The sequence below is a fragment of the Manacus vitellinus genome, unplaced genomic scaffold (assembly GCF_001715985.3).
Source record: "Manacus vitellinus isolate BGI_N305 unplaced genomic scaffold, ASM171598v3 scaffold_10_pilon, whole genome shotgun sequence".
In the NCBI taxonomy this organism is placed as follows: Eukaryota; Metazoa; Chordata; class Aves; order Passeriformes; family Pipridae; genus Manacus; species Manacus vitellinus.
The window spans coordinates 766,892-779,917 of NW_021938838.1; the positions used below are offsets into that span (position 1 = coordinate 766,892).

Here is a 13,026-nt window from a genome sequence, read left to right on the forward strand (position 1 = left end):
TAACCCCTTCCCAGAGCTATTTCAATCACATTTTCCCTTTGGCAAAAAAATTAAGTTTGTATTGTTAAAATACTACTATTGTAAAATAGCATCAGATGCATAGGTATTTTTAATCCTTTATAATGCTTCCTGCTTTTGTTTGAAGTTAGGTCCCCAGGGAGTTTGCACAAATCACTGCCAAGCCAGAGGGACGATGGCAGCTTGCACAAAATCCGGCCCCAGGTCCATGCCAGCTTCTTGCCAGCTGGGGACAGACCGGGGGCTGCAGTTACCCCTCTGCTCACAGGACACCTGTGCAAGGTGAACGCAGCCTGGGCAGGAGGCTGTGACCTGAGGTTCAGTGATGCAGACCCAAATCTTGCTTTGCTTGGCACCGGCCCTCTCATGGACTCGGGAGAAGCTGGTCTATCCTCTCTGCCTGCCGGAGCTCTCCTCAGCAGCACCGCGGGGGCAGCGGAGCGGTGCCAGCCGGGCCCAGCCCCGCGTGTGTCCGCAGGGCTCCCATGGACCCCCCGCCTCCGACCCGACGGCCCGGGACAGCCCTCGCGGGCGCAGCCGTTGGGCGGCTCTGCGGCCACGAGCGGCAGGCATTTCCGAACCAGTGTCAACCTCACTCCAACACGAGAGCCGAGCAACCGCGGGCCGGGTGTGCGGCCCTGCGGGAAGGACACCGGCAGGGCGGCCGGGCCAGCAGGAGCTGAAGGGGCCGGCGCGGCTGCCGCGGGCTGTACCGGGCCGGGCCATTGCCCCTCCCTCAGCCGGGCCCGTGCGGGCGGTGCCGCTGGGCGAAAGTCCGGGCCCGAAGGCGAGCGCGGACGAGTAACGCCAGCCCGGGGCTCGCGGCGGGGCCGGCCGGGCCGGGGGCCGGGCGGGTTCCGCAGGCCGGGCAGGAGCCAGGCGCGGCCCGGAGGGGCTGGGGCACACGCGGGGCACACCAGGGCAACACTCGCGGGGCCCACCGGGGGCACACGCCGGGGCACCGGGGCCGCGGGCGCACCGCCGAGGGCAGCGCTGCTTCCAGCACGCTTCCCCGGGGCAGCCCGCGGCGCCGAGGCCGGGGGCGGTGCAGGGAGCGGGCGCGCCCGAGCCTGCCGGGAGTCGGCGAGAAGGGCAACAGCCATGGGCACAAACGAGACTGTCAGCCGGGGCTGGTGTTCCGACAGCACGAGGGTGCGGAGGGGGGACTGGGGGGGCAGCGCTCACGGGGCTGCACAGTTCACCTGCTGGGATAACACTGCAGGGGCACGACAGCAAAGGGCACAAGCAAAGCAGAGGAGTAGTCCCGAGTCACAGAACCACAGAATGGTTGGGGTTGGGAGGGACCGTCCAAGGCATAGTCCAGCCCCTCCGTGGTGGGCAGGGACATCTTCAACTTGACCAGGTTGCTCAGAGCCCTGTCACACCTGACCTTGAATATTTTCAGGAATGGGGCACCAACTACCCCTCTGGGCAACCTTTGCCAGTGTTTCACCACCCTCATTGTAAAAAATTTCTTCCTGATATCTAGTCTAAATCTGCCATCTTTTAGTTTAAAACCATTACCCGTTGTCCTATTTGTGTGGAGTGTTCTGCTACAAGAGCTCTGGGCTCTGTAACATATCCTTTACTGAAGACAACCAGGGGACTGGGACCTCAGGCAGAATGCCTCTGCCAGCAGCAGGGCTTCAGTCCATGGGAAAGTGCCAGAACCAGGACTCCTGGAGCACCTCAACTGTGCATCTTCAGGGTTTGTCAGCTTGGCTGGTCAGCCAGAGGCATGAGGACTGAAACTCTTTGCTTTGTAGCATATTTGGACTATGAAATGAATGGACTCCAGTGGAAAATGAAAGCAAAGCTTTGTGAGCTGCTGGTTTTGGGACACCATGTCCCTACTGTGCTGTGCTTTGCAGAGTAACAGTAAACTCCTCAAAGGTTACACTTGCTTTAACAACATCAGCACTGCTCTAAGAAATAAGGGTAAATCCCCATAATTCCGTCATGCTTGTGGCTCAGTGTTTGCTGTAAGCACTCCCCTGGCATCAGGCCATTTTCCCTATGGTCTCTCAGCTGGCTGTGTGATTTTGTAGGGTGCTGAAGATGGCAGGCAGCTCCAGTCCCTGGATTGGCAGTGCTTACCTGTTCCTCCAGTCGACGAGCAAGACCGTCGTCCTGCCGTCCCTCTACGAGAGCTCCCAGGAGAAGCCCGGTGTGTTCAGGGCACTGAAGCTGGCATTAGCAGGTATCTGTTCTCTCTCATCTCTCGGTGTGCTGCCTCCTCTCTTCACACAGTGCCACGCCTTTCTCTGATCTCACACTCATGGGCAGGGAAAGCTTGTCCTCACTGTTTAGGAAAGACAACAAAGTGGAGTAAGTTCAGCAGAGGTTCACCCTGTGAGGAGAGGCTGAGGGAGTTGGACCTGTTCAGCCTGGGGAAGAAAGGCTGAAGACTGAGTGAGCACTGAGCTGAACTGAGCTTTCATCTGTAAAACTTTCCTGTGCTACCAATTTAATGTAACCATCTCAGCCCTGGAAATGGAACCTCAAATTTAAAACTTCCCCTAATAAACAGTGTTGATACAATTACCTGGGATGTAGTTCCATACCTCTTCAGTTGGACACCATACTTCATGGAGATCCATGGTGGCAGCGAGAACTTAATCCTTCCCTCTTGGTTTTACGTGCAGGGTTTTCATCCCAGAGAACTTTGTCACAAAGAGAATTCAAAAGCTGCTCCATTGCAGGCTTGGTGGTGGATGGGAATGGTGGGTGGGCTGTCTCATGCCTGGATAGTGACTCTGCTCACTTCTCCCTGCCAGACTCCACGGGCAGCATGAATGGTGTGGACATGCTGAAGGTGCACTGCAGCCACCCCCAGCTGATAGTGCAGCTCAAGTTCTGCCGGCAGGAGAACTGCCGCCGCTTCCTGCGCAGTTACCGCGACGGAGCGCTCCAGAAGGCCCTCCAGAATCACCTCCAGCTCTCCTTGGCCATGACCACAGTGCCTCTGGAAATGGAGCTGAAGACTGGCAGTGAGCACCTTGACAACATGCTGAAGGATGAGGATCGTTGCCTGGAGTGCATCTACAGAGAAAAGGTGAATGGGAGGGGAGGGAGGGCAGGCAGCAATGAGGAGTGGTGGCACAGGGCTCGTGAAGATGGCTGCAGATATTGTTCTGATGCAGCATGTTGGGTTGACAAACTTCTTCCTTTAGCTCTCAGCTGTAGTGTGGAGAAACAGCTCTGCCCTTCCCCAGAAAAGAGCCGTGCACTTTTGCAGAAGGGCAGTAGCATTCCCTAAAACATCCTACAGAGATCCTGCTGAATCCCCGTGGCTCCTGTGTGTAACAGCATGGTGTTATCCCCACTAAGATGAGGAATGCTAGAGGGTGCAGCTGAGAGCACAGCTGTGCCTGGTACAGCTGTGAGGGGGCACAGAGGACAGCGGTCCTGTGTGGAACCAGCACTGCTCAGCACCTTCCTGCCCTGCCTCTCACACCCCCTGCTCCCAGAGCAGCAACTGCACCTAGAAATGAGTGTGAGTGCAAACACTGGGCATGTCACACCAACCCCCTGTGACAGAGTGGGGACACACAGCACCTGCTGCCAGCACAGCTGCCTGCCCTGCTGAGGGCAACATCTCTCAGAGCCCACATCACACACTTGGGCACTGGCACTCTAGTCCTGCCTGCAAGAACTGTGAGATCGTGTCATCTCACCACAAAAGCAAGGCACCTGACATGATTAAACTCATCACCTTCCTTTTTTTCCATCTGGAACTATAGCTCTGGCTCCTCTAGAAGGTCCTGAGAAATAGGTAGTCACCATGTATTCAGGAAGATAAGCACACGAGCAAGTTTTGCCAGGTTGCTTCTCTGCAAGCAGAGAATGAGACTCAAACCTTTGATCCCTGGACCAAACAACATGTGTTATCCCATACCCTGTCAGCTTTGGCTTGCTGGTCCCTCTCTCTGCTGAACTAGCTGACTGGACAAAAGAGATGGGCTTATTCTCAGTTCCCCAAAAGTGTCTGTCTCAGTCTGACCCCACCTAACAGGCCACAGTCAGAAAGATGGCAGTGGGGCCCAGCTGTCAGCAGCTGAGGGCAGTGCTGGGACCTGCTGCACATGATGAACTAGTGGTTAGCTCTGACTGAGTCAGAGTACTCACCAGGTTTGACTCTTCCCATGTGCTTTGTCTTCGTTACTCCTTTCCCCATTACCTGCTTTTTGGAGGTCAGACTAGTTTTCCCTTGGTTAGTGAGAAAAACTGGCTTGGCAAGGACCCAGGAACAACAAACCTTAGGGAACAGAGGGACAGAGACAGAAGCAGGAGCTGCCTGCTTTGGTGGCCATGAGCCACCCTGTTCTGTGGGTCTGACCCTCGTGGAGTTTGGAGGAGCCTTGCTGCCTATAGTGCACCCTAATTCTTGCAGAAGGCTATTGAAAATAAGCAGTTTTGTGCAACTTGTAAGCACTGCACAGGAGAAACCCAGGAGGGGAGATGGTCTGTGTCATATCACATTACAGACTCAAATTCACACATTAACAGCCAGAGCCCCATCAGACTGTCTCATTTAGCTGGCTTACAACTCATGCTGTGGCTCTCTCATCACTCCCCTCTTGACACCATCATCTTAAGCTGCACCTTCTAGCTAAGTACCCAGAGCTTTGCAAGAGGGTGCCCCTGGCAGGAGTCCCTGACGGTGTCTGCATTGCAGCCTGACCGCCTGCGCGATGAGGAGCTCACGGAGCTGGAGGAACACCTCAAGGGCCTGACTGTCCACCAGAGCACCACCAACAACGTGGCTATAAAAGACTGTGCACCTCTCAAGTCCCCATCTCTGCCTTATTCTTCTCCAGGCAGCTCCCTTCCCCCACCAGGCACCTTCATCTTTCAGGGACAGCAGTTTGGTGAGTAGTTAGAACTAACCAAGAGAACCCTTGGTCTTCCTTGCCTCACAGCCTGAGGGAGGATTAGCATGACTGCACATTGGGGGTCTACCTCAGATAAATCAAGGATTTCCCAGCATCCCATAAGGAAGGAATTATAATGGTCCTAAAATATTGTCATAGTGCTTCAGATCAGGCCTCAACCTGTTTTCTTTTCTGGGGTGGCACAAAACCAGATGCTTCAGAGTCTGTGTCCCTTCCAGGTTCCCCACATTTTAAAATTGATACTGAAAGGAAGAATATGTCCATGTCACTGGCTGAGGTGAGTTAATAGCATAGGTTGGATTAGACTGTGGAGATTACTATGGACACCCTCAGCCCTGCTTTTAGACAGGACTGATTTGTCCAGGCTCCTTGCAGTACACCAGCTGCTTAACTCCTGCTGGATTTCCCTTTCCAGTGGTGGGGGAACTGCTCCCAGCAGGACAGTCCTTTTTACTTCACTGCCCCAACCTCAGAGTGCTGAGACACCAGAGGACAGGCAGAGCAGCTTCACAGCAGTGTAATAACGTGCTGTGGACACTGAACAGCTTCCCTGCTCCACAGAACACTGACCAAACCTTGGACCGGCCCAAGCTGCATCACATCAGCCAGGAAAGCTCTGTGTTTACCTGCCCTCTGTCCCTTTCAGACAACAGAACAATCACCCTGGATGACCACCAGAAATTTGCCAAGCTCGTGTCCAAGAAGTGGAAGCAGGTGGGTCGCTCTTTGCAGAAGAGCTGCCGGGCCCTGCGTGATCCTGTCATTGACAACCTGGCCCTGGAGTACGAGCGGGAGGGACTCTATGAACAGGCCTATCAGCTGCTCCTCAAGTTCATCCAGTCAGAGGGCAAGAAGGCCACAATAGCACGGCTGATCACAGCCCTGGAAGAAAACGGTCTCATCAGCTTGGCTGAGGAGCTCCTGGGCCTCCACTCCAACGAGGACTGCTCCTAGAGCCCGAAGGGCAGTGCCACTGCTAAGGGCTTTCCTGCTTTAGCTACTGTGTGAAACTGCTGCCAGTTTCTGGGAATGTGAAGCCCTGAAAATCACCACAGGTTTCCATCTAGGTTGGAATGTCCAGGGGAGAGGCTCTGTGCTCACAGAAGCCAGCATGGACCTCTTACCTTCCCTATTTCGTTGTGTTTCCAGAAGTCAGCACTATCTTCCTGTGAACTGGTGAGAGAGGCTTCCAGCCTGACTTCCTTCAGGACTGAGGGAAGGGAAGGTAGCTTCCTTCAGGACTGTCACAGGGAAGCAGCCAGACAGAGAGCCCTAGGGGAGAGTGGGGGAGAGGAGAAAAGCGAGCAAGGAATCTCAGAGAATTTTTCTGGGAAGCAGACAATGCCACTGCTTCTCAGGCTGTGTCTCAGGGCCATCACCTGGGGAGCTGCAATATATTTTTTATATTGAAGACATTTATGCCCTCAGGCATGACATCAAGGAAAGACAGAGGGGAAATTAAGGAAAAGTCTATTTTATATTATTTTCCTTTTCTGTTTGAAAAATATCTGTGGCAAGTGCATCTGTCCTGCCCTGCTCTGTTATAGCTCCTTCCCACACTCACCACCTGAAGGTTTCCCTTCCAGCTGGAACAGCCATAATCTTCCACAGGGCACAAGACTGCTGCTGTGGAACAAATTCCAGGCACTGAACAAGCAGTGTGGACAAACTCAAATTCATACAACGATTCTCAGCTTCCCCTGGTCTGTGGTGGACAGTGATACATTGAGCACATCGTGCTCAGCTCCTGCCTGGCAGCTGAGGGAGCCTCAGCTGTGGAGAGCAGTCCCCTGGTCAGTGAGTGACCATCGTGGGTTGGAGCTGCTGCTCCAAGGTGTGTCCCAGCAGGGAGGGCCATCCTGACCCCACAGAGCTGAGCAACCCCCTGGCCAGGGGCTGCTCCTGCCTTCACTCCCTTCTCACCCTCCCACCCTGGGCCTGCTGAGCTCTCTGGAGGGGCAGCTCACACCCCACATCCCACGGGATCTGCACAGAGCCTTTCCCTGAGCAGCAGCTGCTGCACCTGGATTTACCTGCACTGATTTTTAGGGTAAAAGTGGCTGAAGAGACAAATCTCCCAAACCCCAGGGCTGACTCCTGCTCTCAGTTCCCGTGGGAGAAGCTGAGTGTCCCCTGGTGTGGCTGAGCAGACTGAACAGAGCAGGCTACACCTCTGCCCATAACAAAGCACAGAGCAACAAGTGTCCAGCATGACACGGGTCCTGTGAGGCACAACAGCAGCTGGATTACCTTTGACATATTCCCAAGGCTTTCCTGATAGAATTAATTGAAAAGGATTAGTAAAAACCTATCTCTTTTTGCCCTTCCCACTTGTGGGAATAGCCAGTGGGCTGTGGAAGCTGTTCCAGCTGCAGAGGGTGGCTCTGGCTGCACACATAAAGCCTGTGTGCATGGGTGACTATCAGGCTGCTGGTAGTCATGGTAGGACCAGCTTCCAGTCAGGCCCTGATGGCCTTTTAAACCACATCTCACATCTTAATCCTTCCCTGGAGTCAAAGCTGTAACTCAGTAAGAAGGAATGCAACCTCAGGTTCAGGTGTGGGCCCAGACCTGAGCTCCTGGGGCTGGAGCTGCTCCCTCAGCTTCTGCTAAAGTGGAGACCTGGCTGAGCAGGATTTAGATGTCCAGCTTCTACCCAGGTGGGATCCACATGCCTCAGGTGAGATGAGCATCACATCCCTCAGTATAAGCCTGAGAAACTTCACTTGTTCTCTGCAGATTTTGAACCCCCAAGGTTCCATACACAATCAAGAAGGGGATGGTGGGGGTTAAGGATGGGGAAGATGTTTTCAGGGTGTATCTGCTTCCCTCTTGCCCTTAGCTTCAAAGGAAGCAGGACTTTATGCAGGCACCATCTCTGCAAAGACTGTGGCTTTTGTCAGTGCCACTGCAGTCTCATCTCCTCCACTCCTGCTCCACATCCTACCTTCTCCCTTCCACTAATACCAGTGCTCTTCCCAAAATGCAGCAATTACCTCTGTGACAGTTTTGCTTTTGGGACCAGCACAGTGATGCTGACCTTAGTTAATTTAGGCTGCTGTGGAACCATGCCTCAAAGCATTTAGCTTTCCTGCCAGATCCCAACTGGGGAACTCTGTTTGGCAACAACCTATCTGACAAATGGTATTTCAAAAAATTTTAAAAATCAGAAACTGGGAAATTACTTCAACAGCAAGAGGGTTTGCTCTTGATTTTGCAGAAATGATTTTTTAAAGAAGACAAGGTCATATGCATAGCCTGCTGTCTTATTTGTAATAAGTTTTTCTAAGCTCTCAGACTAGGTATTCATGTACACAACTTTCACATAAGGCAGCCTCTGAGTAGTGAGAATTACTAGTTTTTGTAGTACCTGTTAATGCTTAAAATGAGAAAGTTGTATTATTCAGCATCTCCTTCAAGTCCAGAAAACTTCTTTGCAGCCATTACTGTTTTACAGAGCACTAAGCCTGAATGCTTTCTCCTGACTGCAGGCACTGTGCACTGTCCCTCTCTGCCAGCACTGGCATGGGTAGTGCCTCTTACTCACACATTCCCTCTCAAAAGTGCCATTAAGTGCTGGAGCCTCTGGCAACCTTTGTGGAATATCATCATCTTTAAGAGCATTCACAGGTGCCTTCATTGCAGAGACTTGCAGGAAAAGGGTTTTCCAGGGATATTCCATGGTGGAATTAAGTGCATTGCATGTTTTAGAACCATAGCAGTGGCTGTTTCATACCTGCTTTTCCATGATCAGTCATCAGCATCAGGTGCAATGAAAACTTCAGTTCTGGTCTCAAGTGGACTCCTTCCTGCTGAAAGAGTAGCTTTTGTTAGTATTATCTGGCACAGGAATAGATAGAAACAACTTTCCCAGAGGCCTTAGAATGAAAGTTGGATGGTGAGTTGGATGGTGAGGGCAGGATGTCATTTGCCTTGGTGTGGCATTTGGCTGGAGCTCCACTCTGAGTTTACTTCTGCTTTACCCAGAAGATCTTCCAGCGGTTTTACACCACTGTGCAAACACAAGGGAACTCTTATCACACAGGGAAGGGAGAAGCACTCACAAAGGAAAAACCCTTAGCAGAGACTGTTGAAGAAATGGGGGGCATGTCCTTACCTTGGGCAGCAATGCAGTGAGTGAAGTGCAGAGAGCGAGATGTTGGGGACACTTGGTGACACAGCTGGCACTGGGGAAAAAAAAGATATTTTTGGGGTGGTGGTGGTGTTTTAGAATCAAACACAATATTAAAAGCAAATAAAGGTGCTGATCAGTTGCATATAAGACCTGAAATAGATAAAATATAAACCAGAAAAAAACCAGCCCAAAATGTGCTTAGAGGAAGGGATCCAAGAGGGCTTTTTTTTTTGTGGTGCAGATTGTTTTTGTAGTTTTAACCATGTTTCAGATTTGAAGCAGGCTCCTTTCAGTCTGCCAGAAGGAATAAAAGATCCATCCAAAGGAGAATTTGAATGATTTGTTTTGGCATAGCTGAGCTACAGTGCTCAAACAGATGATAATAAAGAAGAGAGTGAAAGTTAAATGCTCACCAGATATACTTCGACATGAAGCATCTGATAGAGGCAAACCTGTCAGGATACCCTGATATGAAATTGTCTCAGAGGAAAATACCTCTTTATTTCCCATTCATTTCAAACCTGGGTTTGGCACTGAGAAGTTGTCCTGGGTCACTGTGTCACCTCCCACCTGCAGTTCCAAAGGGAGCCACCTCCAAGTCACACCCTGGCACTTTGAAACCAAAAGCAAGTATGCACAGCAATGAGGAGCCTCACTTAAATTCACTTACATCGATGATTTAGTCTAACTGAAAATGCTGGTGTAGCCATGAACCCCTGGTATTGTACACCTTGAACTGAGGAGGAACTAGAACAGGAGTCAAGAGGGTTTTGTGAGAGTAACCCACACACTGGAGTGTGTGCAGGACACTGGTGAGATCCTTGGCTTTACACCAGGCAAGGTCTGCCCTTGTTGTTTGTATGGAGATGGACTCAGACAGTGAAGCAATTTAAAGCCTAGAGTCAAAAATTATATATTATTGTCTTCCGTGGATTGAATTTTAGTCACTGAAGGGATCTGGCCATACATCTCTAACTGAAACCTGCAGGAGATGTGTGGTTGAAGTCTCTTAGTGGAAAATCACTTGCAAATCTTCTAATTCCAAATTCCCATGATATTCAGCATCAGATCTGGATCAGCCATCTACAGCTATGGACTGCAATGCCATGTATCCTTGGGTCTAGGACATTTAACCTCCAAGGAATTGTCTTTTATAGAAAAAAAACACTGGTATATTTTTTCTCTATTCTTTTTTATAAATAAATACATACTTTTGATGACAAATGCCTCAGAGACTTTCACTGAACACTCAGAGCAGGAGGAAGAAGGGGGTTCACTGCAGTTCTGGCCATGCTGGCAATCCCCAGCTCTCGGAGGAACATCCAGCCTGAGGCTCTGGATGCACAGCAGGGTCCTGCCCAAAGTCAGATGTTCCTCCTGACACCCCAAGGGTGCCCCACCTGCAAGGGGATGGCTCTGGCTGCAGGCCAAAACCAAGCCAAGCCACCCTGTTTGTTCAGCTTCCAGTTACTGCTCTGATGAGCCTGTTCTTAGCAACCATGGCCAGAAGGGGAGGTTTCTCCCAGCCCTGGTACCTGGCAGAGCTCCCTGTGCTTCTTTCAGTGCTGCTGAGGTACCTGGGGCTCCTCTGAGGCCACGGCCCCACTGCAAAGCCAAGTGCCTCGCTGGTACTGAGCTTTGCCACAGGGCTGCCTGCTCCCTAGGTGGGGAGCCTGGACCTGGAATCTCCAGCAGCTTTACACAGGAAGCCACTGGCTGACCTGACAGCTGAATCCAGGGAAATTCCTTTTGCCATGAACTCAAGCAGAGCTGTATTTCACCCTGAATCACTTAAATCTCAAGGAGGGATGAAAGATACCCTGGGGCTGCTGCTGCAAAGAAAAAGGATAGAGGTACCTTGGGCTGGCACAGGGAAAGTGTGACTCTGAACAACATCTCTGGCCGAGGTTTCTGATGAGCTGAGCAGCTCAGGGAGCCGCTGAGGTCCAGCTGCTGATCACCACCAAAGGGCTTTCCCAGCCTGCAGGGCCCGAGGGGGTCTCACCAGGAACCCGCCCTTCCCTGTGACACTGTGTTCAGTAAAGCAAAACGTTGGAGCTGAAATCAAAAATACCTCAAAAAAGCACAGATGCTGACAAAAAGAGATTTTTACATTATGTTTAAAAAACAGTCGGTTGTTTGTGAAAACAACAGAGTAAATCAAAACCTGCCCTTATGAAAAGTTCACTGTACACAAAAAACTTTGCTTTCTAAAGAGGCCGTGGTCTGGGCACTCTCCAGATGCTTGGCCTCTGTTAGAGGAATGAGGGTCATTGTTTATACTGCAGAGACAAAGAAACAGCCACAGAGATTGGAAGTGCTATGGCTGCACTCAGCTGGCAGATGAGTAGTGATGGCAATTTAGATTTGGCTCTAAATAAAAATGGTTTGGTTTGAACTATTTCAAATTAAATGGAAAAAAAAAAAAACAAAAAAAAAAAAAACAAAAACAGGTGGGGTTTGGGTTTTTTTCAGTGTTTTGGGAGGGACCCTCGAATCTGTCTTCAGCCTCTGTACTGCTCAGCTCTCACTCCCTCCCATTATTTCCCTACTAGGAAAAACAGCAACCAACCCCCAACTGGGTTTTACTTCTGAGCTGGACCCAACCTCAGTTTTTCAGTTTGACTCTTTGCAGAGGTAAATACTCACAAGGGGATTAGAAAATAAACAAACAAGAAACCCCAAACTGCAGAACGAAAAGAAGAAAGTCAGAAAAAAAAAATAAAAATAGCGCGTTTCCTATTGGAAAAAAAAAGTTACGGGGAAAAAAAAAAAAAGCGCCGGTACCTTCTGTCGGGGCTGAGGACGGGAACGGAGCCGCAGCCCGACAGCCCCCGCCGGCCGCCCCTGCTCGCCATCAACGTGTTCTCGCTCTGGACGGGCCCTACTTCCGCCCGGGCCGCTGATTCCTGCCGCGGGGCCGCTGATTCCCGCCCGGGGCCTCCGCTGCTCCTCTCCGGGCCGCTATCTGCCCGGGGCCGCTTGATGCCGCTCCGGGCGCTGATCCTGCCTGCGGGGCCGCTGATCCTGCCCGGGGTCCGCTGCTCCTCCTGGGGCCGCTGATCCTGCGCGGGGCTCGCTGCTCCTTCCTGGGCCGGCGATTCCTGCCGGGCCGCTGCTCCTCCCTCGCTGCCGGCACCGAGCGCGGGAGGCTCTGGAAGGCGGCTGCCGGGAGCGGCCCCGGCACAGCGCGCCCGGCTCCGGCGGGCGGGGGCGATTCGGGACGCGCCCCAGAACGCCCGAGCGGAACAGAGTAGGCGCTCCCGGCCTCCTCCCCGGCTCCGCTCGACGGCTCCCGGAGGCTCCCTGGGCTGCGCTGAGTGGCGCGGGATGCCCGCACTTGACGCTCGCCAGATTGCCGCCCTGGCAGGCGCTGCGTACGGTACAAGCTACTTCGGCGGGTGACGGATCGGCGCTGTGAACTGGGCTAATTGAGTATCTTGTGTTTCCATCGGGTGGGCTGGGGAGCTGTGCAGCGAGCGGGGACTGCTGACTGCCCTCCAATTAGCAGAAACTCCCTCATGCAGACTGCCTCATGCAGCTACTGCCCTCATGCAGACTGCCCTCATGCAGACTGCCCTCATGCAGACTGCCCTCATGCAGACTGCCCTCGCTGCCTCCCTTTGCCTCCAGCCTGCGGCTCTCTTTTTGGTTGCCTTGCAGCTCTTGCCATGTTGTACGTGCAGCAGCCGCAGCCGTGCCGGGTAACACGCGGCAGGGTCGGCTGAGGCTCTGAACACGCAGCCTCCAGCCCCATACATCTGCTTTACACTGTACTTTCCAAAGAACTTTTCAGTTGTTTTTACAGAAGCTTGGGGTTTCTCTGCACAGTGCCTCCAGTGCTCTCAGACTGGGTTTCCTCTCAAGCAATAACACGTTCCAGTGGTGGCACATTACATTTACAAGCCATTCCTCATCAGTAAAAGGACACCAATCTTTCCCATGTTTGAGCAAAACACAGGAATTTCCAACCTCTCG

The 13,026-nt window shown here is 52.3% G+C and overlaps 1 protein-coding gene across 1 annotated transcript; it reads left to right on the plus strand.

Moving 5' to 3' along the window:
• Positions 1-1,946: 1,946 nt before the first annotated feature.
• Positions 1,947-10,266, plus strand: TRADD (TNFRSF1A associated via death domain). Its single transcript, XM_008933389.4, has 4 exons — positions 1,947-2,218; positions 2,796-3,073; positions 4,697-4,889; positions 5,560-10,266. The coding sequence occupies exons 1-4, from the start codon at positions 2,077-2,079 to the stop codon at positions 5,865-5,867; spliced, it is 921 nt and encodes a 306-aa protein (XP_008931637.2). The 5' UTR covers positions 1,947-2,076; the 3' UTR covers positions 5,868-10,266.
• The last annotated feature ends 2,760 nt before the right edge of the window (positions 10,267-13,026 follow it).